The sequence below is a fragment of the Pseudorasbora parva genome, chromosome 9, assembly GCF_024679245.1.
Source record: "Pseudorasbora parva isolate DD20220531a chromosome 9, ASM2467924v1, whole genome shotgun sequence".
NCBI lineage: Eukaryota > Metazoa > Chordata > Actinopteri > Cypriniformes > Gobionidae > Pseudorasbora > Pseudorasbora parva.
This window is the reverse complement of record NC_090180.1, coordinates 31026321-31053558: the sequence shown is the minus strand read 5'-3', so window position 1 is coordinate 31053558 and position 27238 is coordinate 31026321. Positions and strand designations below refer to the sequence as shown.

The following is a 27238-nucleotide window of genomic DNA, read 5'->3' as shown; positions in this document are numbered from 1 at the left end:
CTGAAGCAATGACACACCGAGTCTAAGAGAAGAAGAAGAGAAGAGAAGTGAGCGAGGGGAGGTGATAACATGAGAAGTGGAACACCGCCGTTCATTCTGCTCTAAATATGCTGTTTTTCTTCAGACTTGTGAGTAGGCTACATTTCATTTGATCACTTATCAGGAAAAATCAAAATCCAAACAAATAAACGATTCAGTTCATTTAGTGAATCACTCAATAAACCGATTGATGTTGTAACTTTTACATTACGTGCGTTAAAAACGTAAGCTCTTGCTGACACTCATATTACACCTGTTTTTAAGATTATGGATTGTTTTCATTTTATGGAACAAACACATTCAACCTGGTAAATTGAGTTTTTAATGATGAATATATAATGTTTAGCACCATATAAATCAGCTAGAGGAGTTGAATAGTTTTTTTGGGGGGCAAACCACTTAACGTTGGATAATTGAGAGTGGTTGTGATGATCTGCTAAGGAGCAACAACAGCCACACCTTCAGTCAGTGAAGCCAACAATGCAAGCAAACAATGCGTGTCCTCTCATTCAGAATGAATTGATGCATTTGTCCTCTCATTCATAGACTTTCATAGAAATATATATATATATATATATATATATATATATATATATATATATATATATATATATATATATATATATATATATATATATATATATATATTTGATCTTATGCAGGATACCTGTATCTTTGTCTAATTACAACTTAATTTGGAAGGTCTTCTTTTGGTCTGAAAACCATAATAATCAATAATGTTCTCTTCAATAAGGTGTGTCAAATCTCTGATTAGTCATATTTTCATAGTCATCTTTGGGTAGGCCGATTCGATTCGAATCACAGTTTTTGCAAATTCAGACAAATTTGATTTATTCGATTCAGCATTTTTTATATGCATTCTTATTAAAATGCTACTTTGATGGTGTTTTTTTTTTACCATTCTGGATATGGACAGTATAGAGTGTGCATACACTTTCATTGAAGGAACAGAAAAGCTCTCGGACTAAATATAAACATCTTAAACTGTGTTCCGAAGATAAACAGAGGTCTTACAGTGTGTACAGAACATTAGGGTGAGTCATTAATGACATAAATTTCGTAAAATGCGTTCAGGTTTGTCTCTCTAAGAAACGTTCTATTTAATTGAAATTGTTTAAACAGTTAATAAGGAGATAAATCACTACTTACTGCTTTCAGTAATATACTTGCCCCTTTCTTCAGTTTTAGACGCTGAGCGAAGCTTTGCTTGAAATGAGCCGAACAAACGAACGATTTTGAATTAAATTCTTGTGGTATCCGATTATAATAAACATCAACCATGAATATTAAAAAAATGTATCTGTGGGAAGGTTATGAAAAGTCCTCACGTCCCCTGCACAGTCTGGAACATGACATTTGTGTCCATGAGAGTAACAATGAACATGTTCGGACATTTGCAAATATTGGGGGCATAAATATTAATGATCCCCAGCGTTTGCGTCACTAGTGGCGTTATGTTGAGAATCACTTTTTTTCCCATGGTGTTTTTCATGCATGAGATTTACTTAAGAAGTAGGAGGCAATGGTGTTTGAGACTCAAAGTATGTGATGTCCATGTACTGAACTCTTATTATTTCATTATAGCAAGGTTCATAAAAATTTTCATTTTAGGGCACCTTAAAAAAAAAACATTCAAGGTGTGAATTGAGGTAAGCATGCTATTTTTATTTGACATAAAACAACTTTTCCGGTTCTTTAAAGTTTCAAACGGATTCAGTGGATTTTCGTTGACATCTTAATTTGGTCATTTAAGTGAAAATATTGAGTGAAGACCTATTTATTTTATGCTTTTTATTTATAATTTTATTCTGTTTTTCTCTGTTGTCAGTAAAGCTGGAGGTGTGTGAAAATCTGCTAATGGTAATCCAGGTTCTGTTGTTGAGCTGTTCTGTATGCTGCTGTTTGCACGGTAAAATAAAACAAAAGTATTTTTAACAGGTCACAGGCACTTGTCAATTGTATTTTTATTTAATTCCAATTCTATATTATAGTCTTATCAATTAACAGTTAATAATCGGATAATGATTGGCAGTTGACGTTTGGGAAATTTAACGAAATGAGCATTCCTAGTCCCTGGACATTGGTTATGCTCATCTTTGGTTGCTCCTTTGAAATCATCTTGAGTAAAATGGCTTTATATTTAACAAAGCCCTACACAAGAGCTGAATTAGTAATGATGCAACCTGTTTTAAAGAATATGGAAGTTTGTTTTGCATAACCCCATTTTCCATCTTCCTACAGGTGAAGAAGAATTACTAGTAGGGATTACTCCAGGAGAAACAACTGACATATTGTAAAGATGGAGCTTGAGGAAGAACCCTGCAGAATGAGAAATGAAGATGCAGTGGAACAAAGAGGTTAGTGTTCCCATATGAACTCAACACTGTCTTGGATTGATATTATTGGGAAAGTCATCAGCGTGACCTAGGGATGCGCGGTATACCGGTACTGGAAAAATACCGGTATATATTTTATTTAAGACGGTACGATATCATGATTTGGCACATTTCGGTATATGCTGCTGTTCCGAAGTTCACCGCTAGATGGCAGCGCTCTACCCAAACTGACCCGAAACAACCGGCAAATGTGACAACAACATAGACGAACAAAATGGATAAAGCAGTTGAATCTCACTCAAGATGCCCAAAACGAATTAATAAAGAGAGGAGTAGAAGTGACATTTGTAATGACTTTGCTTATAAAACTGATGAAGAACCATCAAACCTAGCCAAGAAGCATCTGTCACTATCCTGACTTTAAGACTTCTTAAGAGATCGACAGGTCAGTGAATCATTCAAACCATCTCATTTAGACATTTATTTTCTTTTTACACTGATCAACGCACACACATAGCCTAACATAAGATCGAATATCACAATCTCCAGCGTTCGTTTCAACCAATGACATTTAGATCTCATTATATTTGCACGCGTACTATTGCACTATTTACATTCGCGTTAGACACAACCGCCTGTGTTTATGTGAATACTCACTAAAGACGGACATTTGTACATAATTCTGTGTATTTGACTGTTTAAGGAAACTTAATGTGTAATGTGCGAGCGTGACTAAGTGACAGGCGTGTGTGTGTGTGTGTGTGTGTGTGTGTCGTATGAGCTCATCTGTCCTGTAACTGTTATTACGAAATGCTATAAAATCTCTTGCGTGTTCAAATGATTTCCGTTATCCATCCCGAGACCAGCGTGAAATCTTGAATCGGATTATGCAGATTGCTTTAGTGTAGTGCGATGTCTTTTGAAACCAGAAGCAATTTGCTAATTTTGAGAGATTTTTGCTGAAATTATTTCTCACAAGAAAGTTTTCAAATGACTGATTTGATGTGATAATCTTTGCTGATTAATTTACTAATAAACATTTGTGGTAATTTCCCACTTTATAAACTCAAAACTTGCATAATTGTTCTCATTCGCGTGCAATATACCCGCGCTAATATCAGACCTTGTGGTATCGATTTAATATCGGTACTTCGGTATTAGATTGTGGTACCTTACCGAAGCCAAAATTGTGGTATCGAGCCATCCCTAGCGTGACCAGTGTCTGAAGCTTGTGTGAACACACTCCAATTTCACTGGCTGAAAACAGTAATCAGCAGAACTATATTATTCTTAATGAAAAAATTGCTTAAAGGCACTTTTACATTTCACTTTGAAACCAAATCTTTCACCATCGTCTTGTCAGTTTGAGGTGAAATGGATGAAGTGAGGTGAAATGTGACTCCTGCTTCTGTTCTGTGCTGTGACTGTCGTTCGGATCGTGCTAAAATGAGAAGATGCATTTCTTTTTTTATTGATCGGATGTATTCAGTTTTTAATTGAACAAATGCAAAATTTTGATTCCGACCACTGGAATTTTGGTAGTGTGACATCCCTAGTCTGTTCTCTAACTGAACTAAATGGTTTTTATTATTATATAAAAAATAAATAATATCAAAACGTGTGGGCTGGTGGGCGGTGCCGCGTGATGTAACCGGTGTTACGGCTGAACACTGGTAACACCGACTATCGCAGCAAGCATAGCTGCCACTGAGATGCATCGGTGGTGAGGATAAAAATAATTTTTTTCTCCTTAATTCTTTAATCTCAGATCCTTTGAGTCTCAGTGTAACCCGTCTTGTCTTTCTGCGTTGTGTTCTGGGTTGTTCTCCAGTAGACACAGAGGCACCGGCTGTCACAATGCAGTTTATTATCTGCAGTCATAAACAATATGACAATGAGTGTTGCGTGACATCAGGTTAGTATCTCAGTCAAATCCAGCATTGCTATGCCTGTATTCACATGAATCACATTTAACCTCTTTTCATTCAGGAAAACTACATACATTTGTAATCAAAACAAATACACAGAAAATATCACATATTCCTAATAGAAAAACACATTGTAAATTCCTCTTAGTTCACACTTGTAGTTTGGTTCGTTTGGTTCGTTTGGTCCGGACCAAAAAACAAAAACAAAACATAATAGTCCTGGTCCGCTTAGCGTTCACACGGGCATTTTTAACAGCGAACCTAAAGTTACCGAACCAAAGGCACAGGGAGACGGTCACAACCTGATTGGTCGGCTTATATGACGTAGGAGCTCGTTTACCGAACATGCAAAACAATGCTGTGTGCGGATTACACGCGCGGGCATTTATGCGTGTACATATGGCATTATTTTTTACCAGAGAACTCATGAAGAGCTCATGAAATGTTCAAAACATTCAAAAACAACGCTGTGTGCTGGATTAAATGCGATCATTTTATGCGTGTAACACATATGGTATTATTTTTTACCAGAGAACTCATGAAGAGCTCATGAAATGTTCAAAACAACGCTGTGTGCTGGATTAAACACGATCATTTTATGCGTGTACATGTGGCATTATTTTTACCCGCTGAGAACTCATGAAGAGCTCATAAAATGTTCAAAACATTCAAAACAGCAGCAGGATTTCCTCCGTTGTGCAGAAAAGAGACGGCCGTTCTGTCGTCTGTAGGCTACCTGCTAATAATGGGCAACACAGGAACTTTGAGAAGAGCCAGGTATGCTTTTTGTGTGATTTTTCTAGCATTTTCGAAACATGCTCGTCTGACCAAATATTGATTAGGAACTTCGTTGCTCCACGTTTGCCCTCTAACGTTAAAGTTACTCATTTTGGATACACCGATCTTTCCGCATCGTCAAATCAGCTGCATTATGCGTGGCATCTTGTGACATTACGTCCGGTTTTTGGTCCGTTTGCATGTCTTTGGTCCGTGTTGCGTTCATATATCAATCGAACTGCACCAGAGTTTGTTTGGAAGCGGACCGAGACCCATCTTTTTAGCGGTCTCGGTCCGCTTGTTTGGTGCGCACCAGGGTTCGGATGGCAGCGTTCACATATGTTCAAATGAACCGCACTAACCGAGCAACCGCACCAGGGTTCGTTTTAATCGAACCAAACATGACAAGTGTGAACGCACCCTGAGTCATACATTAATTCCATTGTATAAACTACACATATATTCATTGAGTCATCTCAAACAAATATGCACAAACACAAAAAAAACATACCTGCGGTCATAAACAATATGACAGTGAGTGTTGCGTGACATCAGGTTAGCATCTAAAAAAATAGCATCACGTTTATACAATGTTAATGGCCTGCAGAACAGCTAGCTCACCATGCACTGCAACAGCTACTGAACTGCATTTAACATATAAAAAACACAATATCGCGGCTCGTAGTTCATTAAGACTACTACAAGATTCACTCATCATCATAGACACTCTTACACGGTGATATGTCAACAAATAAGTGAAAATAACAACTTATATATCCGTTTTTTTATCGGAGAAACCTGACTTGAACTCACCTCAGTCAAATCCAGCATTGTTCTGACTGAGGTTAGCCTTGCGCGGTCTGATGACTTCACTCGCACACACTGCACTAACCTGACGCGCCAGCAGAATGAACCCAAAACGAAACTCCCAGTAATACAAAAAGAAATATCTTTTGGTGGAATTCATGAGTATACGAATAAACCTGCAACATCAGTCAGCAGCTTCCAGGAGATCTGTCCCACCCTAGCATTTTGAGGGTAGCACCCCCCCTTCCCTCATTCTTCATCTGGCCTAGAAAATAGAGGTCTTCCTTCATTGACCTTCATGGGAAAAAAATTAATAAATAGATTGCGTTCTGCTATCTTATCAAGTCTCGCGCAATGCTGTGGTTCAGTATGCTCCTCTGAGGCCTAGGTCCAGGGCCAGATTGATAGATTGTAGAGGTCCTTGATGTTCAGACCCTATATGATCTTCATAGCTCCTCCTGTGAAGAGCAACCATGGCAATTTAGCACAGGATTAGAGCAAGTTTTTGGCAAAATTGGAAACGGAAACCACTGTCTGTCATTTATCTCGGATGCACGCTGAGCAGTTATTGATTGCGATTTTGTGTGTGTCGGTGCAATTTCAGCAAAGATACTTCATTTTAGGTAAGGATAGGCACACGTCTGAGAATATCCTGCCCCCAAAAGTGACAGTGGCATGGTTCAGTTGCTATGGGCAAAGGTTGGATGTCTCTATCTCTCTTGCTCCATTCTGAAACCCTGAAGTATCTTTTTTTCCCAGGGTTGAGCTATATTTCCCCTATGTTAGTAAAGAAAGGTAAATTGTACACTCTCCTGTGGATAGTTGCTTTGGAGGTACCCCCTTAGGGTTGATTCAGTGTGAATGGAGTATGTGGGGCAATTCTTTTTACATTCCCCGGAGGAAGTGGTTATGGCCATGGTCATTCACTAAGAGCTGTGTCAAGTGGAAAGAGGCTGTCGTAGCTAAGCCGTTTCATTTCTTAGAGTTCTGCTTTCAGGGTTAGAATAACCGGCAAGGGAGGGAGGAATGTTGTATTGACCAGGAATTCCCTTGCTATGAACTTAAGACATAGAAGATGGAATATCTTCTATATTTATGGAAGATAGTTACCACTGGATGGTCTGTCAGTGTCAGTGCACCCTAAGGTGCCGTCTGAATAGAGCAGGGGTGCCGCGTAAAACGTGCCGGTACGCACTCGCGCCGAGGTTCATCTCACATCTGATGACGCATCTTTAATATGGGTTGTAACTTGAAAATAATGCTTTATGTATGTTTCTGTCGATGGATTTATGTGTTGTCTCCTCAGTGATACATTACAACAGCGATAATGATAAAAGAAAAACGTGGGCAAAACGGTCTCTCTTAGTAAACTTTGATCAATGCATGTGAGTGCTGTTGTATCTTCGAATATGAATACAGGTGACGTGTAGTGCCAGAAGACAAGACAGAACTCTGTGAACGTCTCACAGCGCGCAAATATTGAGTTATCTTTCAAGTCTTGCCCTTGAACAGACAAAATCACACAAAAAGTATGTCAACATCAACATCTTGATGAGTATCCAAGCAGACATAGTCTGTATATGCCTTGAGAACTTTATACAGTCGAGAAAGATGACGCATATCCGTACATTAGGTCTTAAAGGGTCATGAAGTTTAGCAAAAGCATATTTGTGATATTTGAGGCTCGATGTGCTGCGGTGATACGCAAATTCCTTGTTGTATAGCTTGCTCACAACCATGCTCTTGACGACGCTTCCATTCTTTCGTTTTTTAAAACAAAATTTCCCATCCACGGGGCCAAGCAAAGCAGTCTCATCAGCTACTTCGTTCCATAGCTTCCTTCATGTTCACATGGTTTGTTGTTGTCGTGACTCCGGAGCGCTAGTTGGTGTTCCAGTATAATTGGTCCGTCGAAACTCATTCATTGAAAAACGTTCCGCGGTGCAAAAATAAGTGTGGTAATTTTTTTTTTTTTTTGCGTAATTAATTAACGCGTTAAAGTCACGTAATTAATTAATCTTAATTAACGTGTTAAAGTCCCGGCCCTAATATTAACTAAATGATCTTGTATGCATACTACAGTGCAGTGATTGGACTGAATGAACTTTATGTCATGAATATATATTCAGAATCGCTCGGAGCGGTCGACGTCAGCATGTCCCCAGCAGCCTATACTTGGGCCGAAAAGCACACGCTGACGTCAGTATTTGTGACGTTGCTCCGACTCAGCTTTTCAAACCGGAAGACAGAAATCGCTCTGAACAGTGCAAAAATAACTTTTTTCACATATGAATAACATTAATGAGTACCCTTAGTATTTTAAATGATGTGCAACCTATACATTTCTGTTTACATTTAAAAAAAAGTGTTTTGGGGTTTCATGACCCTTTAAAGGGGCAGTAAGCCTTTACTGCTGTGTTTAATGTCAAACAAAAGATAAGGACATAACTCAGCTTTTGTAAGTTTAATAAGGATTAATCTTTAATTTAAACAGTTAAATTTGCAGTTATTTTACATTTGATAACTTTTTTAGTTTTTTATGTACCTAAAAACTAATGTTAGAGCTACCTGAAAAACACAAAAAGCATTATTTTATTAGTATCTTTGCTCAATAGTATTTATTTGTGCTGCTGCTTGGATTTATTTTTTCTTATAACACTGAAAACACTGGTCTATGTAACTCTTTTTATGGATGCGCCCTAGGTTGATGCTTTGACTCCGACTAAATTAATTGATGTCAATGTATGCTATGCATACAATATGCTTATGCATATTCTCACCTAGTGAGGTGGCAAGACTGAGTGGGAATGTTTTCCCCTTGGCATCAATTCAAGACAGCATTAAGTTCCACTTCGAAAGGGAATGTTTCCGGTTACGACTGTAACCGTGGTTCCCTGAGAAGGGCAATGAGGCACTGCATCTCATTGCCAGGCCATTGGACCTGTCTAATTGTCTCCTTTAGACAAAAAAATTTGATGTGTATTATGGGCATTCCAGGTGTAAAGATCGAGGGTATTACTTCCTGGTGCTCTACTAATGATGTCACAGACTTTTGCCAGCCAATGAAAATGGAGTGTGTTTATGATTTTCCCACGGCATAAATCCAAGTCACAGTGTCTCTATCCTCTTCTGGATAGAGGGAAACATGGTTATAGTCATAACCTGAGAAGTGTCCCTTAAAGCAGCACTTGGCAACTTTTGCTCTCGGGGTCCTCCTACAGTTGGGAAAAAATAATGTCCTCAACTACTGCCGTAAGCTCTGTCATCCTACAACAGGGGATGCCATCGCACATGCATTTGTTGACATGACAACCCTGATAGCCTTGAACTAGTGATGCGCGGGTCGTCTCATAACCCGCAGACCCCGTATGTCTATTTAATGGTCGCGGGTCCGGGGCGGGTTGTTAAAATATATACAGTGGTGCGGGGTGGGCCAAATAACTTCATAAAAGCGGGTAGGGCTGAAACGATTCATCGAGTAACTCGAGTTAATCGAATCAAAAAAATCCTCGAGGCAAAATCATCTGCCTCGACGCTTCGCTTAGTCCATTTAACTACACACAGATATTGCAGAAAGACATTTTTTGTGTAAGGACTCGGAGTATGAGCGGATTGCGGTTATATCCGCGGTTCAGGTGCATAAACATCCCAAACATTGCAGGTGGATGAGAGAAATCATTAATATGCTGATTTTAATAAAGACTCGGAACTCTCATATCACGCTAAAACGCAGTGAATGCGTGTCGCTCTTTAACTTTCGTTTTCAGCTCATGTCGAGATCAAAGACCGCAATGCGAGAGAGAGAGCGGGCGGGCAACAGCACTGGTAATATCTTTTAATATCGCTGTTTTTAAATGAAGAAAACCGTGTGTTGAGCTTCAGGATGCGACGCTGAACATTTAAGTTTCATTTGCGGCAGTTCATGCGTCAGCTGAGGAGATTCGAGCAACTCCAAACACATGAACTCGATGGAGTTTGCAGCTTTGCATATCACCGTCATTGTGATGTGTGTGGAATCTTTAATGAGACTTTATATATCCTACTTGATAATATCTTCGAAATGCACCATTAGATGTTCTCAATACTAGGCGCAACATACATCAGAACAAGCTGTAACGCGCGCGCGTGTGTGTGTGTGTGATGAGCAGCGCTCGTGCTTTCAGAGCTCAGAGCTGCGTGCTTTCATTGATTTGTGTAATTTAAATATCACACTTAAATCATATTTATAGCTACTAACTTAAAACAAGCTGTGTTACAATGATGAATGATTAGCTCAAAAGATCAGCATGCGTGATGTACTTTAACTGAATTAAACATATCTCGCGTTTGATCACGTTCTAGCGGTTATTCCTCCGTGTGATGTATAGGTTGTCGACCCTGGTTTATGTAAATGTAATTTTGCCAAATAAGTTTTTTTGTTTTGTTTAGCAACCTTCTTCAGTGTAGCTAATATGTGACGATAGCATCGCGCTTAACACGGAGGATTTGAAGTTGTGACTGCCGGGCGCGGGTGGATGGTTTGCTTCTAACAGCTGATTCGGTGACGATAGAGCTGATCCGCGCATCTCTTGTTCCAAGTTAACCTGTCCAATATGTTTTGCTTCAGTAAAGGAGTAAATAAGATAGTAAATGCTTATGTCATGCCTGAGCTGAAGCTGAAACATGAAAGTTAAGTTGCACAACATATACAATGTTTAGTTATTTATATTATTTATAGAATATTTATAGAATATTAGAATATTTATATTATATAGAATTTATAGAATATTTATATTATTTATATTGGCATTATTGTTATTTATATTACTACTATTTAGATTTATTGGTTGTAGGTTTAGTTTTAGATTGAACTATGTTTACCTTTTTAAAGTAATTTGAAATAGATTTTTATTTAATATAATATGGCAATTGTATGCATTAAAATTGTTTAGTTTCACAGTTATTAATATATGCAATTTCAGCAATAAAACTTAATTTTTCTAAAAAGAAAACAAATTCGATGTTAATTTTAAGATACCTGTCTTATTGTCTCTTATTGCTCTTTAATAAAGAAAAAGTAATTATTATCCGATTAATCGATCGATTAAGTTGTAGATTAATCGATTACAAAAAGAATCGATAGCTGCAGCCCTAAAAGCGGGTTGGTGCAGCACTAACAGTTCCCCTGAGCACTGCAGGAGGAGTTCACATGCAGGTGTTCTTCTGGTGGCGCGTGTGAAATGTCTTCATCCCAGGTACAGTCAGTGACATATGTTTCAGCATGTCATATTAATATCATTTCATGGGTTTTATTTTTTTCAAACGCCAAATAATCACGATGCTCACGTTTAAAAGCCAGCGTCATTATAGTAGTCTATTGGTTACCGTTTTACAGAATCTATGATACTTCAATTCAATGTTTGAGTGGTAGCTCACCGTAACAAGCATGACAGCATCGGTCGGGCACGCCTCCTTCAGCTCACGCCAACGAGCAAACGCTGGTCCAATGTTGATCCTCGTCCTGCCTTTAATCCCATCACTTTTTCGTTTCCTCTTATTGCTTTCCTTCAACAAAACCTTTTCTTTCTTATTTGTATGTGCTGCTTCGGAAATGACTATATTATCCGACGAACAAAGTTGGGCTCGCACGTCCGAATTTAAGGAAGTGTGGGTGGTGGTGGAAGTGACGTATATGCTGTAAAGCAGTCGAATTTTGTAGTTCTTTTTGTTCCCGGGTTACTACCCGAAACCCGAAGTTTAAAAGTACGATTAAAAACGATACAGACCCCATCAAGCTATGGCAGACGTGTCATTCAACCTATTGTAAGTCGATGTATCATCACAAGAGTCTTAAAAATATATTATGAAGGTTGAAAAGTTACCTAGTGCTGATTTAATTCCCTTTAATGACTGCTGAGGATAATTTAAGACTAAATACTTTTAAAACTGCTATTTTTTTATTTTTTCATTTTATTTTAAAATGAAATAATGATTTCCTTTATTTTAAATTGTGGGCATTTATGTTAATTTTAGACTCGATGGAAGTGAATGAAGACAAACTACATCTTATTCAAAAACCTCACGATTTCAAAGATGAAGATGGAAATGCGGTCGTTCCAAAGGCTGAAGAGAACGTCACACAAAAACAAGACAGAAAATCTGGAATCAAAGGATTTTTCACCTGCAAAGAGTGTGAAAAATGTTACATGCATAAATCAGACCTTAAGCGACACATGAGAATTCACACAGGAGAAAATCTGTTTACATGCACCCAGTGTGAAAAGAGTTTCATACATAAAAGACACCTAAATGAGCACATGAGAGTTCATACTGGAGAAAGACCATTCACATGTACTCAATGTGAAAAGAGTTTCAAGCGCAAAAGTGTTCTCAACAGTCATCTTAATTCTCATACTGGAGTGAAGTCTTTCAGCTGTGATCAGTGTGATAAAACATTTGTTTTGGCATCAAGCTTAAGAGCACACCTTAAAATTCATACAGATGTGAAGCCACACATTTGTTCTTTTTGCGGAAAGAGTTTCTCAGAATTGCACTCTTTAAAACAGCATGAGCGTGTGCATACTGGTGAGAGACCTCATATGTGCTTTGAATGTGGGAAGACCTACACTACGTCCAGTGCCTTAAAATCACACCAGAGAATGCATACGGGAGAGAAACCGTATGAGTGCTCACACTGTGGAAAGAGTTTCTCCTACTCGAAGTCCTTGAAAGATCATGAGAGAGTTCATACTGGAGAGAAGCCACACCAGTGCTCTTCATGTGGGAAGAGTTTTAACCAAATATCTCATCTACAGACTCATAAGAAAAAGCATTGCCCAAAGTTGCCTCAATGAGCCGATGTCCATGTTCAGACCCATCACTCACATTTAAATACTTTGACATTCAGATTAAAGATGAACTATGTAACTTTTTTTGTCAATACACATCAATTCTTCTTCTAAAATGTGTTTTGTCTCACCCTAATTCACTATGGTAAGCCCATTGTAAGTGTTTATATTTTAGACAGAGCAGGATGCGTTTCGTGGAAAATTGTGTTCCCGTTGTGGGAGTGGCATAGGTTAGTTGTCACAACGAGCCAGAAATGTTGAAATGTAGCAGACAAACCTTGAACCACTGGGGAATCAAACCGAGGAGAGTCTGCTGGCAAAAGGTATTTCATTGAACAGATAAATTGCCATTGTGAAGGCTCATTTCTTTATGGTTGTTGTCGCACTGTGCTGGCATTTAATAAATTCATTAAAAAAACAAAAATAATCACAAAATACTTCTAATTCAATTAATTCATTAGTCATATAAAAAGACACAGACACAATCATGTTTGCATTAAGATTTTACTTAGTGTTCAATTAAACTCCCACTGATAAAATCAATGCATGCGTTTATAACTATTTACGCACAAACACCACAATGACTCATAAATTGTAAGTTATATATATATATATATATATATATATATATATATATATATATATATATATATATATATATATATATATATATAATATATATATATAGCGTTATAATAATAACTAAAGAACAACAATTATTTATTAAAAAATGAAGAGTGAGATTCATGAAGCACTCGTTTATAAAGTATTATGTATACTAGCATCAGAGCATCTTTTTTTTTTTTTTTTTTTTTTTCAAAATTACGAAGCCCGGGACGTCACCTATAGGAGAAAAAAAACAGTCTGTGCAAAACGGTTTTGCAATCCGTTCCATCAGTTTATAAACCGTGATCACAAATTCTTAAACTGTTCCCTCGGTTTAACAAACCATACCCACAAATTTTCTATCCGTGCGCTCAGATTTTGCAAACCGTACCCTCGGTTTTTAAATCCGTTCCCACAAATTCATAATCCATACGCACGGGTTTGTAAAAACTATACTCACGGATTCATTTAAGAACAGAAAACTCCCAGGTGTTAACGAATCTTATTGTTTTATTGTGTATTAGTCATCAAATTATATTAACTGCAGTGATTCTCTGGAATACAAGGATTTAATAAGAATTTTGTGCGTCAAAATCTTGTTTAATTGTAATAATCTTAGCACTTTATTATTATTGTGCATTGTGTATTATTACTGACTTTGTGTATTCTCTCTCTCTCTCTCTCTCTCTCTCTCTCTCTCTCTCTCTCTCTCTCTCTCTCTCTCTCTCTCTCTCTCTCTCTCTCTCTCTCTCTCTCTCTCTCTCTCTCTCTCTCTCTCTCTCTCTCTCTCTCTCTCTCTCTCTCTCTCTCTCTCTCTCAACTTCCATCCACCTCAATCTCACATTTATTCCTGTAGGATGGACAGATTTGGACTAATTCAACATTATACTTTGACCTAGGTCTGAAGTATTAAACTCTTCATATTTTAAGTGTTAAACATGGGATTGTTATCTCCATTTAGTAAAATAAAGATTTATTTACAATAGCCTATATATGAATCGCACTGTTGCTCCAAGATTGGAGGCGGGGTACAAATCCGTGAGTACAGTTTTTACAAACCTGTGCATACGGATAGTGAAAGCGTGTGCACAGATTATGAATTTTTGGTAACGGATTTAAAAACCGAGGTTACCGTTTGCAAAATCTGAGCGCACGGATTGAAAATTTGTGGGTCTGGTTTGTTTAACCGAGGGAATTCGTGATCATGATTTATAAACTGAGGGAACGGATTGCAAAACCGTTGGCACGGATTTTTTGTGTGTTTTTTCTCCTATAGGTGACGTCCCAGGCTCCGTATAAAACCTATAAAAGCTACAGCAAAAACACAGGCTTTCTGGCCTTCCTTTTGTGATTGTGTGCCAGTCCTGGAGACAATTCCTGCTAGGCACAAAGCAAAGTGCCACACTTTGTGCTGGAAACTGGTGTTTTATTGTGGCAGCTCACTCCTTATCGTCCCTGAGTGCTGTCGTTTTGTCCCTATATGCAGGAATGGACATTTGTGAAGGCTGATTTTAAGTTGTCCAGTTGGGCTGCATCAAGATGCACCTTCATGAGCTTTTCTGAGAATCTTTTGTGTCAGTGGCATCAAACTCTTGAACTAACTTGCTCTTCATGCAGGATGAATGCATTAACAATTGAAATGTCCTGAAACAACTTCTTGTACCATTTTTGTGTCTTATGTAGCACATTATAGTAGCCACTCCTATGTACTTGTACTGGAGTACAAGCTCAGGAATGGGAATGGCCCTCCATGATCACTCTCCTGTTGACAGTGTGTCCTCCATATGCCTTTTGCCTTGAGGAACACATGACCACCTGCCTTGTGTCGATCCACCTACAAAAAGAAGGCAATCTTTCCTTATCCATCTGATGGTTCCCCTTTCAGCTTTTTTTGGCATGTCATTTTCCTTAGTCTGTGGAAAGCCCTTCTTCTTCTTCTGATCATCCCACATTAGTTAGTTAATTTATATAGCACAATACAATAACAGTAGCTGACTATTGTGCTGTACAAAAAAAGTTATAAAATCACTTCAAATAAGAATTCTCTAGATAGATTTTAATCTAATATCTGTCCCACAGTTTGGGGCCAACTATGGCAAAAACCTGGCCTCCCTTTCTTTTTAAACGCTACCTTCTGCAGCTTTTGATTTGATGATATGTTAATAGTCACCAGCCCAGAAAGATATGAAGGTGCCAGCCCATTTAAAGTCTTAAAAACAAAAAGTTGAATCTTAAAATCTCAATCTAAATCACAACGACAACCAATGCAGAGAGAGTAAGACGGGGGTAATGTGCCCAAGCTCAAATCTAAACTTGCTCTTCTAAAGATGGCAATGAGCATGATGGGAAATGGGGAATACCAATCATTGGAGTATTCATTTAAGCAGCCGGTCATCAGTGTAGCTACCAAGATTGTATCTGATTCTTCGCATTTTAAGTTCAGAATATGAGTTGCTGCCTTCTAGCAAAAGATACAGGATGCCTGTGCTATGGGAGGCCGTTTCAGCATAAAAACGTTCTAGCCTTACTCGTAATTATATTTTTACTAGTAACAATTCAATTATAGAGCTCTATAATTCAATTTTTACTAGTAACAATTATGATTGTAGAGCTCTCTAATTGTATTATTACTAGTAACAATTATGATTATAGAGCTCTCTAATTCAATTGTTACTAGTAACAATTCCAATTAGAGAGCTCTACAATTCATTTATTACTAGTCATATGTCTCCATTGACTTCCATTCATTTTTAATTATAGAGCTCTGTAATTCAATTGTTACTAGTAACAATTGGGATTATAGAGCTCTCTTACTGAATTGTTACTAGTAACAATTACAATTGTAGAGCTCTCTAATTGAATTCTTACTAGTAACAATTACAATTATAGAGCTCTGTAATTCAATTATAGAGCTCTGCAATTACACATATCCTTAATGTGTATTTTTACTAGTAATAAATCATTTGAAGAGCTCTGTAATTCAATTGTTACTAGTAACAATTCAATTAGAGAGCTCTACAATCGTAATTGTTACTAGTAACAATTGAATTACAGAGCTCTATAATTAAAAATGAATGGAAGTCAATGGAGACATATGACTAGTAATAAATGAATTGTAGAGCTCTCTAATTGGAATTGTTACTAGTAACAATTGAATTAGAGAGCTCTATAATCATAATTGTTACTAGTAATAATACAATTAGAGAGCTCTACAATCATAATTGTTACTAGTAAAAATTTAATTATAGAGCTCTATTATTGTAATTGTTACTTGTACAAATTAAATTATAGAGCTCTTTAATTGAATTGTTACTAGTAAAAATATAATTACGACGAGTAACGCTGGAACGTTTTTATGCTGAAACGGCCTCCCATACTGTGCAAAAATAGTTTTAAGAAATCTTTTGTACCAACATTGATTAGACTTTTAAATAAGTAGGTTAGTATGTTTTTTGTTGTTGTTGTTGTTGTTGTTTTTTGGTGTATTGTTTGTTTGTATTTTGTTTTATGTTTTTGCTCAATTTATGTTTATGTGGGCACCAGAGTCCAATACAAATTGCCCCATTTTTCCCCAAAGTTATTTGAATTGTGTGTACAATTCAAATAATACATTTGTGTGTATATATATATATATATATATATATATATATATATATATATATATATATATATATATATATATATATATATATATATATATATATATATATATATATATATATATATATATATATATATATATATAATACATACATACATACATACACTGACCTAAAGGATAATTAGGAACACCTATTCAAGTCCTCATTAATGCAATTATCTAATCAACCAATCACATGGCAGTTGCTTCAATGCATTTAGGGGTGTGGTCCTGGTCAAGACAATCTCCTGAACTGAAATGTCAGAATGGGTAAGAAAGGTGATTTAAGCAATTTTGAGCGTGGCATGGTTGTTGGTGCCAGATGGGCCAGTCTGAGTATTTCACAATCTGCTCAGATCCTGGGATTTTCACGCACAACCATTTAGGGTTTACAAAGAATGGTGTGAAAAGAGAAATACATCGAATCCAGTATCACAAGGTCCATGTAAATTATCAGAGACAAATCACCATTACATTTGCTCAAGGTTTGAGTTTGTCATTTAGACCATAGACCCAGAGTTAGACCATTTTTATGTGTGTGCATTTGGATTTGCTATGATCTCCAAGACCACACTTATGCTGAAAATCAACTGAAATTCTTGGATTGGAGAATACAGCTCTACTTTCTAAAAAGTTTATCAATAAAACGTTTATAAAAATCAGTAACGGTCTCTAAGCTTGAAGTTTTGTTAAAGTAGAATACAATTATGCTTTTAACTCTGTGAGACCTTTCAAATGACAAATGACAAAAACTGCACAATTGGGAGGGATTTTTGGGGTTATTTGAGCGTTAAATTGAATTCATAGTGTTGCTATGATAACATTTTCTATTAAAATATGGGCAGTTAAATATGTAGATATGAATATGGATGGATATGAAAATATGCCTGTACATATAAGTAAAATAATAATTTTACCTTTCAGATGATCTGAAAGATCTTTTGTCCTGGGATTCTGCTTTGTCTGTCATGTTTATCACTGGCAAAATAACATTTTAATAGTATTGTTGATTTAGTATTTCACATTAATGACACTTTGTATATATCAATATGTAAATGTTAATACAAATTATGTCAAAAGTAATTTATAACTTATGTAAAAGTTTATCTGGCTGTGTGTGGGTGAGTAACTTATTTGATGTTTTGTGCTATAATATAACAACTAATTGAGCAAATGTTTCTATTTATTTCCTATAATAAAACATTGGCTGATGCATCATCCTGCACATGGTAAACTTGTATCTAAATATGTTTAATTTAAAAGTAAATCCACATTGTTCTTAAAAGGGTCATATGATGGATGGTTCTTTAAAAAAAACATTATTTTGTGTACTTATTTAGTACTTATTTTTAGCTTTCTCAGTTCTCATCTTCTTACATTACAAATCTTTCACCGCCAGTGTAAAAAAAAAAGAAAAGCCACCAGCCAGGGTTTTGACCATTTTCACAAAAATGTAATAGCCCATAGAATATTTTTGTTATGAATATCTGAACAGGCAATATATCAAAATAAAGAGACCCTCTTTAAAAATAAAATAAAACAATAAATAAATAAAAAAACTGTATCTGGATGTAGTCTTTGACAAAAACGTGATTTTCTCAGCTTTTTGCTCAATGTTGCTTTTTTTAAATTTTTTTTTATAAAATTTGCCCACATTCAAGCGATGGTAAAAAAAGGAATGCTATAAAACAGGTTTTTGTTTAAAAGCTGAGATTCTGTATTTCCTGTTGATATTGCATGTTGAGATATTAATACAACAAAATATTCCAGGGGCAATGAAACTTGTGAAAATGATTAAAAACTGAAGGTTGCTGGCAACTTTTTAAAAAATGGCAGCGGGGAAATTGAGTTCCTTTATAATTGCAAGCTAGCTCAAGTTATGTTGCCTAAGGTAAATCTTCATATCTCTTAATATCTTTCAAATTAATAATACTAAAACCACCTTACTTTAAAATGAAGTCAAAATTTAAATTAAACAACATCAGTATCACAACAGTTGAGTCCAATGCAAACTCATTAGCAGCCTATTTGACTTATGTTTACCACAAATCAACATTTGCGGAGATTGCTTGTATAGGCCTAATCTCAAATAAGAAAACATATTTTATCTTGGTTGTGTTGCGTTTAACATATGAATGTAATAGAGATGTGAGCGCCTTTAGAGGGCGCTTGTTTTACCAAAGCAATGACACACCCGAGTCTAGGAGAAGAGAAGTGAGCGAGGGAATGAAGGAAGGTAATAAACATGAGAAGTGGGTACGTTCATTCTGCTCTAAATCAGCCTTTTAAGACTGTAAGTACGTTCATTTTATCGCTCAGGAGAAATATAAATCCAAACAACTAAACGAGTCAGTTAATTTAGTGAATCACTCAGAAATGAATCGAAATGAACCGACTGTTGTAGCCATAACGTTACATCACGCTCGTGAAACGTAAACAGTTTTTTTCACATTACAATTTGTGAACATTATGAGTTGTTTTCATCTTATGTAATGAATCTTGGTAAACAGTTTTTAATTCGTGTAAATTAAATGTAAATATAAACATAAAAAATAGCTAGAAATTGGTGTTTAAAAAATAAAATAAAAAATGTGAATGTTGTGGAGCTTTACCGAACTTCTAAACTGTGGGCAAAACAATTTAAGCTGGATAATTGAGAGGTCTCTCCCAAAGCCGTTCTTGAGATTTAAAAAGCTGGGAATATTCACATCTTCCCACAGGAGAAGCTGCAGCGATCAGGAGAAATTACTCCAGGAGAAACTACTGACATACTGTGGTAAAGATGGAGTTTGAGGAAGAAACCAGCAGAATAAAAGATGAAGATGCAGAAGAACAAATAGGTGGGTGTTGTCCTTCATTCTCTTTAATAATTCTCTTTAATGATTGATAAGGGACATTAAGATGAAAACTGACATATAACACGTCTAAATCTAGATAAGGGCTGCCCCTAACTAAAGATTGTTTTAGTGGCCTAGTAGCCTATATGTATGAAAAAATGCCACGGAGACACTTTAATTGTTTATTAATGGTAGGGTAGGTAAGAATGATCTAAAACACTTTTGTCCAAATTTGTTTAAAATTTCTTAATATGTTAATACATAATTAAAATGTAAGTACTCTGAAAAAGAGTATAAAAATCGAATGACTACTGTTTAATCTGCAATAAACACAGCTCATTATTTTCATTAGCAAATTATTGGCTTGTCACTATCTCGCTACCATGGCTAACCACCCCTTTTGCTACAGGATCTGCTCACATGCGTGCATCCCTAGGAAGAGCAAAAGCATGTCGGGGTTTTTTAAACAATGCAAAAAAAGGAAGACAGTAAAGGCAATGCACAAAAAGTCTTTGGATAAACAAAGAAATTACATGCGAGCAAATATTGGCGTGGCTTTCCAACGATTGCTGACTCATCATCTCCACTGTGTAGCCTATAGTGGACGCACCTTTAGAGAGAAATACACATTTCATATGGGTTATATAATCAGAGAGTGTTTGTTTTATATTTGAATTGGTTCATTTAAAAGTAGACATTTCAATCTTTCTATATAGGGATGTAGTTTGTAGGGGGGAGGCAACCTTCTAAGCACACCTTTGCAATAATAATCGCCATTGGCTAGTAAATATTATATATAATTGATTATATTTATATGTAAATATTGCAATCTGATGGCTCAGAAAGGCCGTAATTGACACCAATGTCATTTCCTCTCTCAAGACCCATAAAAGGTACTAAAGACATTGTTACAAAACCCATCTCACTACAGTGGTTTTACAATCATTTTATGAAGCAACTAAGATGTACACCAAAAAACCTAAATTTACGACTTATATAGTGATGGGCCAATTTCAAAACAGCTTTCTGAAGCATCGAAGCATTATGAATCAGTGTATCAATTCATGATTCAGATCACTTGTCAAACTCCCTTGTTTTCCCACTGAAGCTAAGCAGGGCTGAGCCTAGTTAGTACCAGATTGGGAGACCAACTGAAAAAAACAGTTTGCTGCTGGTGGAGGTGTTAGTGTGGCCAGCTGGGGGGGGGGGGGGGGGGGGGGGGGGGGGGGGCTAAACCTGTGGTCTGCGTGTGTCCTAACACTCCAGTATAGTGATAGAGACACTGTACTGTAAAAAGCACTGTCCTTCGGATGAGACGTTAAACTGAGGTCCTGACTCAGTGGTCATTAAAAATCCCATCATCCCTGGCATGACCCCGTAACCCCAGCATCCTAGCTGATTGGCTTCATCACTCTGTCTCCTCTTCACCAATCAGCTGGTGTGTGGTGGGTGTTCTGGGGCAACCAGTTTTCTTATTTATTACTTAAGCCTAGTTCACACTGCCCGATTTTTGCCCCGATTTTGAGTCGCCAACAGGTTTTGCGAAATCGCCGACAAATGCCCGAGATCACAGGCAAATCGGTGCTCGTGCCCGCGAGTGACAATCACGCAGTGTGAATAATCAAAGACGCGATCAGAGAGAATCGCCGACGAGTCGCCGACGCCAGTGAGATATTTGGCATGCTAAATATCTGGACCTGTCGGCGGATTGAAACTCCTGCTGTGTGAACAGCGTTCTGACTAGGGCTGGACAATAATTCAATATCAATATATATCGCGATATAATTTTTTTCAATAACGGTGATATGATTTTTAAACACATTTTCGATATTTCGATAAATACATTACAGCATTCCTCACTGACTGAAGTTCAGGGAGCAGCCGTCAGAAAGAGCAGAACATGATTGGCTACTTGCGCAATGACGTACACCACAGAAACACAGTCAGTGCTCAGCAGTAGTAGGCTGATTGATCCAACACGGCAAGTTTTAGCTACAAAAAGAGTTTCCCTGACCGCAACACAAATGTGACTGAACGAACTTCCACAAGTAAGGAGAAATAAATAGTTGATAAGAGAAGAAAGACTAACGTTAATTCAGTGGGGTGGAAGTGGTTCGGCGTGTCCCCCGCACTTTTAATAAAGTGTATTTTCATCCCCCGCACATTTACTGGGTCTCACCGGTCCTAGTCGACCCGCTCCGAGCGGGATTCGAAACGGCATTACCTGGAGCGAGGGCGGGCAAATTAACAGGGACGCTATAGACCGCTTTCTCTAACCTCGGTTGATTGCGCGCTTCTTGAGGTCACGGGTAAGTGTATACATAGAAACCAACGTGAATACATCAAGATTTAATTTCAGAGACAAAAAATAATCTATGCATGACCTGTCATTTTATTCGTATCTAAATATGAGGAGGGCGCTCTCACAGAAAGTCCAAAAGCGGATTCGTAGAAACTTACTGTCGCGCTGGAGCTGCAGCTGAAGGAAAACAATCGTTATGAGCTGAAAAGTGACGACGACAGTCAGACGAATGCGACAATATATGAAAGAAATGAAGGAGCACCATGAGCAACAAAACTGTTTTCAACACTGATAATAATCATAAATGTTTGTTGAGCATCAAATCCTAATATGAGAATGATGAGTGACACTGAAGACTGGAGTAATGATGATAAATTCAGCTTTGATCACAGAAATAAATGACACTACTATATATTCACGTAGTGAACAGATGATGTAGATCAGAATAATATTCCACTGTATTACGTTTTTTACTGCATTTTTAATTAAATAACTGCAGCATTAAATATATGCTATAGTTTTGCATAAATGGAAAATAGAGCGCTATGAAAATTCTTCACTGAAATTTAAAACTTGAAAGAAAATGCTCAATAAACTGCGTCTGCGGCATAGGAGCACTGTACGCTGTGAAGCAGATCCACCATCTGAAGCAGATCCATCCGCTATATTCTGAGTCAGGCTGAATCCTGGCTGAAGCACTTTTGTTTAATCTATATTAAGAATAATATAATCAGCCTATATTATAGTTTAAACTTAAAGATATTAATATTAATAAAGTGAGAGTCTTATGTTTATTTGATGTTGATTTCATATTTCTTTTTCATATAAAGGCTAAATACAAATAAAAGGTGAACATTAATTTATTTGTACTGGTTTTATTTCTAAAAAATTATATAGTTTTATAGGAGGACTATTCATAGACTTGGCAAATACATTTTTCAGAAGTTTGTAGGTACAGACATCCTTTGTGGCAGTTCTTAGTAGTTTTTTCTAAAGCTTTTATATAATTCATATCGATATCGGAATTATATCGTATCGACCGAAATTAAGAAAAATATCGTGATATGAATTTTGGCCATATCGTCCAGCCCTAGTTCTGACTGAAAATTACATCGGCGATGACCGACAGCCAATGAAAGAGTGAGATACAGGGCAGTGGGAGGTTCAGGGAGGAGTTATAGAGCAGATATCAGTATTTTAATAGATATATTTACAATTCTATCAAACAGAAACAAAGGCCAAACATTTGCACATCCAGCCACAGCAGCAGCACATTACAAAATTGTTTATTTACCTCGAACTGTCTTTGCAGAACACAATCCTGGCTCCCTCTGTCTCTCCAACAATTTCTTCCGCCATAATCTTTTTTCTTTTTCTCCACAAATCAGCGCGCACACAATTTGAAGCAAACGTTGTGCAGTTTATCATTTTAAATAACAATTCAAAGTCTCGCGCGAGAACTCCGGTCTGACGCACGTGTGATCTCGCGTTGTTTACTCGTCACATCGTACGTGTAGTTGGGAAACGTAGTTTGCGCACCGAAAAGAGATAGAGAGTTGTCGGCGATTCTTCCTCTTGTTCAGTCATGCAGTGTGAACTCCTCTGTTGTCAAACCATCGTGCAGTGTGAACACAGCAGTGACTGAATGATACCCCAGATAGTCATGCAGTGTGAATAGAGCAGTGACCCGACGAGTTTGAAAATCGTGCAGTCTGAACTAGGCTTTATGCGCCAGAGACACAAGTGCGCAGCCATCTTTAGGATTAGGATTTTTTTGCAGGACATATGCTGTTGAAGAGTAATTAGCTGGTGAAGTGAATTTACTTACTGTGGCGATAACGGAAGTTATTATGAGCATTGTACATTTTTGAAGCAATGTCATAACAAATTCCAGATTTCAAATTCCAAAAAACTTAGTGCTGTGTTAATACAAACTGAAAGACAAAAATACAACGAGCGCAGCACTGAAAAGTGGCGGGGCTACATAAGGTCTATATAAAAAAAATACATTTTTGATATGTTTTATGACATTAGGGTGAGTCATTAATGACAAATTTCATTTTTGGGTGAACTAACCCTTTAATACCTGCCATTAACAATCTATAATAATAATAATTTGTTACATTTATATAGCACTTTTCTAGGCACTCAAAGCGCTTTACATATAGAAGGGGGAATCTCCTTAAAGGGGTACTTCAGCGCTGGGAAGATGAATCTGTGTTTAAACTGGGTCATAAATGCAGTAGAAATGTGAAATTATTTTTGAATTTGGTGTCTTCTAGACTGAGAAAAGACAGAAAATGTATATTTGTCCCATGGGGATGAAAGACTACAATTTCAAGAATGCTTCGCTGCCCTGTGCCATTCCCAACGCCACCAACTTGATTAGTGTGACTGAGTTAGAGAAGACACTACAATTAAAAACTGAACGTGTCTATTCAATATAATGAGTGAGTCGCCGCGCGAGTATCAGAGCACTGAGCACTAACTGCACCAGTGATGAGAGCTGAGGTAATCGCGACTACACTCGCGGCATTCATTCACAGCGCGAGTTCAGTCTTGCGCGTTTCAGTTCATGCCTTTACAAGCTTAACTTTCATAGAAATTAATTTGAGAAGTTAAAAGACTTACATTGCGCACCATAGCTCCGTTTAAATGAGTGCCTGTAGCTGCCAGCTGAGCTCTCCCTGCAAGCTGAGTGTAATCTCCCATCCCCCATGCGCGGATTCAAAACATGCGTAAATGGCTCCCTCTGCTGGCTGTAGTCTTTAGCCTTTGGGCAAACATTCCTCCTTTGATGCAAAAATCGTCAATTTGCAACATAGGAGGAATTTTTCCAGAAATAAAATGCATAAATCTCTTGTCTCAGGGATATATGAGGGGGGAAAGCACAATAATTTGAATATACTCCAGGGTTTCTACTGTTACAAAGCCATATGCTAATCGCTGAAGTAACCCTTTAAGCACCACCAATGTGCAGCACCCACCTGGATGATGCGACGGCAGCCATATTGCGCCAGAATGCCCACCACACACCAGCTGATTGGTGGACAGGAGACAGAGTGATTAAGCCAATCATTATATAGGGATTATTAGGAGATCTGTCCTCATGAAGACTAACCAGTTGATCTGTTGATTTAAGCCTCTTCTAGTCGACTAAAGTTAAGTCAAATATTAGGGTGCAGCCCTAATACGAGTAAACTTAATTGCTTTGTTTCTCATGTCCTTCTTTAATGGAATTTAATATGTTGATTTTAGACCTGATGGAACTGAATGAAGATAAACAGCATCATTTCACAAGCAAAAATGGAAAACTGACATATAAAAATGAAGACAAACAGCATCTATTTCAAAGACCTCCTCATTTCAAAAATGAAGATGGAAATGCAGTCATTTCAAAGACTGAAGAAAATTTCACACAGAAACAAGCTGGAAACTCTGGAGTCGAAGAATTTTTCACCTGCACCGAGTGTGGAATGTATTACGTGCATAAATCAGACCTTAAGAAACACATGAGAATTCACACTGGAGAAAATCTGGTCACCTGCTTTGAGTGTGGAAAGAGTTATACAGATAAATCAGAGCTTAACAAACACATGAGAATTCACACTGGAGAAAATCTGGACACCTGCTCTGTGTGTGGAAAGAGTTTCATACACAAAGGACACCTAAAAGTGCACATGAGAATTCACACTGGAGAGAGACCCTTCATATGCACTCAATGTGGAAAGAGTTTCAGTCGCAGAGATGAATTCATTGTGCACGTGCGAATTCACACAGGAGAAAAACCGTTCACATGCATTCAGTGTGGAAAGAGTTACACATCCAAAAGCGTTCTCACTGCTCATCTGCGTCGTCACTCTGGAGTGAGATCATTCAGCTGTGATCAGTGTGATAAAACATTTTTTGTGGCATCAAGCTTAAGAGCACACCTTAATATTCATACTGGTGTAAAGCCTCACTTTTGTTCTTTTTGTGGAAAGTATTTTACACGATTGCACAATTTAAAACAGCATGAGCGTATTCACACTGGTGTGAGGCCTCATGTTTGCTCTGACTGTGGGAAGACCTACACTTCATCTGGTTCCTTAAAATCACACCAGAGAACTCATACTGGAGAGAAACCGTACAAGTGCTCACACTGTGGAAAGAGTTTCTCCCAGTCAGAATCCTTGAAAATTCATGAGAGAGTTCATACTGGAGAGCAGCCGCACAAGTGCTCTTCATGTGGGAAGAGTTTCACTCGGTCAGAATCCTTGAAAATACATGAGAGAGTTGTTCATCATGGAGAGAAGCCACACCAGTGCTCTTCATGTGGGAGCAAGTTCACACGATTATATAGTCTACAGACTCATAAGAAAAAACGTTGCCCGAAGGTTTGTCTGAGCAAATGCCCATGTTCAGATCCATTACTCGCAAATAATATCCTTACAAGTAAATAATTTGACATTCAGATTGAACAAAAGCTGGATAATTTGCTAAAGTTAGTAAATGTTTTGTTTTTTGTGGAGTTTAATTGTTTTCATTAATTGTGCATATGATGCATTTGTGTAAAAGTGGCAACAGCAGTCATATTAAATCATAATCCATATTTCAAACAACTTGTTTTTAGCAGTTTATACATTATGCATTAAGACTTTTTTGCATACTTTTAAGGTTAGACCGCAGTTGCCAATAACCAATTAATCGACCCATAGTTTTTCAAATGGATACTGAATTAAAAAAAAACAAAAAAAAAAAAACATAAAAAGTAAAACAGTGCTGAACTTTATTACAAAATTTTGAAAAAAATGAACCATGAAAATGTGCTTAATTGCATATGTAAAGATGAATATATTAAACTCTTTTTTTATAACAGAAAAAAATTCTACAGAAGACTTATAGATGGCCATGGTGGGTTTTTTTTCCCAATACAAGTCGGTCATTGGCTTTGTCCAGACTATGTAGGGCACAAGGGTCTTCCACAGATGCCGAAAGGTCACAGTGTTCACCACCATCATGTTCTGATAAAAACAAAGTTTGGGAAGAACTTCCTTACTTTGGTATTAATGCACTTTAAAACTTTTCCATCAATTACAGTCTATCTAGAAGTTCACTTAGCAAGCATAGGCTACATGT

At 37.2% G+C, this 27238-nt stretch overlaps 2 protein-coding genes across 8 annotated transcripts; both read left to right on the top strand.

Annotated features, from left to right (window-relative positions):
* On the top strand, positions 1-13307 carry LOC137088866 (gastrula zinc finger protein XlCGF52.1-like). 3 transcript variants are annotated; one of them, XM_067452225.1, is made up of 4 exons: positions 1-128; positions 2302-2417; positions 4228-4311; positions 11921-13307. In XM_067452225.1, exons 2-4 carry the CDS (start codon positions 2360-2362, stop codon positions 12739-12741), a joined length of 963 nt encoding a protein of 320 aa, XP_067308326.1. In that variant the 5' UTR covers positions 1-128; positions 2302-2359; the 3' UTR covers positions 12742-13307. The 3 variants fall into 3 exon arrangements, with proteins under 3 accessions (XP_067308326.1, XP_067308327.1, XP_067308325.1); XM_067452224.1 differs by lacking the exon at positions 1-128 and adding an exon at positions 1951-1969; XM_067452226.1 differs by lacking the exon at positions 4228-4311.
* Positions 77-26721, top strand: LOC137088864 (gastrula zinc finger protein XlCGF57.1-like). Of its 5 annotated transcripts, XM_067452220.1 has the most exons (5): positions 77-128; positions 1894-1969; positions 2302-2417; positions 19702-19821; positions 25379-26721. In XM_067452220.1, exons 4-5 carry the CDS (start codon positions 19764-19766, stop codon positions 26560-26562), a joined length of 1242 nt encoding a protein of 413 aa, XP_067308321.1. In that variant the 5' UTR covers positions 77-128; positions 1894-1969; positions 2302-2417; positions 19702-19763; the 3' UTR covers positions 26563-26721. The 5 variants fall into 5 exon arrangements, with proteins under 5 accessions (XP_067308321.1, XP_067308322.1, XP_067308323.1 ...); XM_067452221.1 differs by lacking the exon at positions 1894-1969 and having other exon boundaries at positions 110-128; XM_067452222.1 differs by lacking the exons at positions 77-128; positions 1894-1969; positions 2302-2417 and adding an exon at positions 19170-19217.
* Positions 26722-27238: the final 517 nt, after the last annotated feature.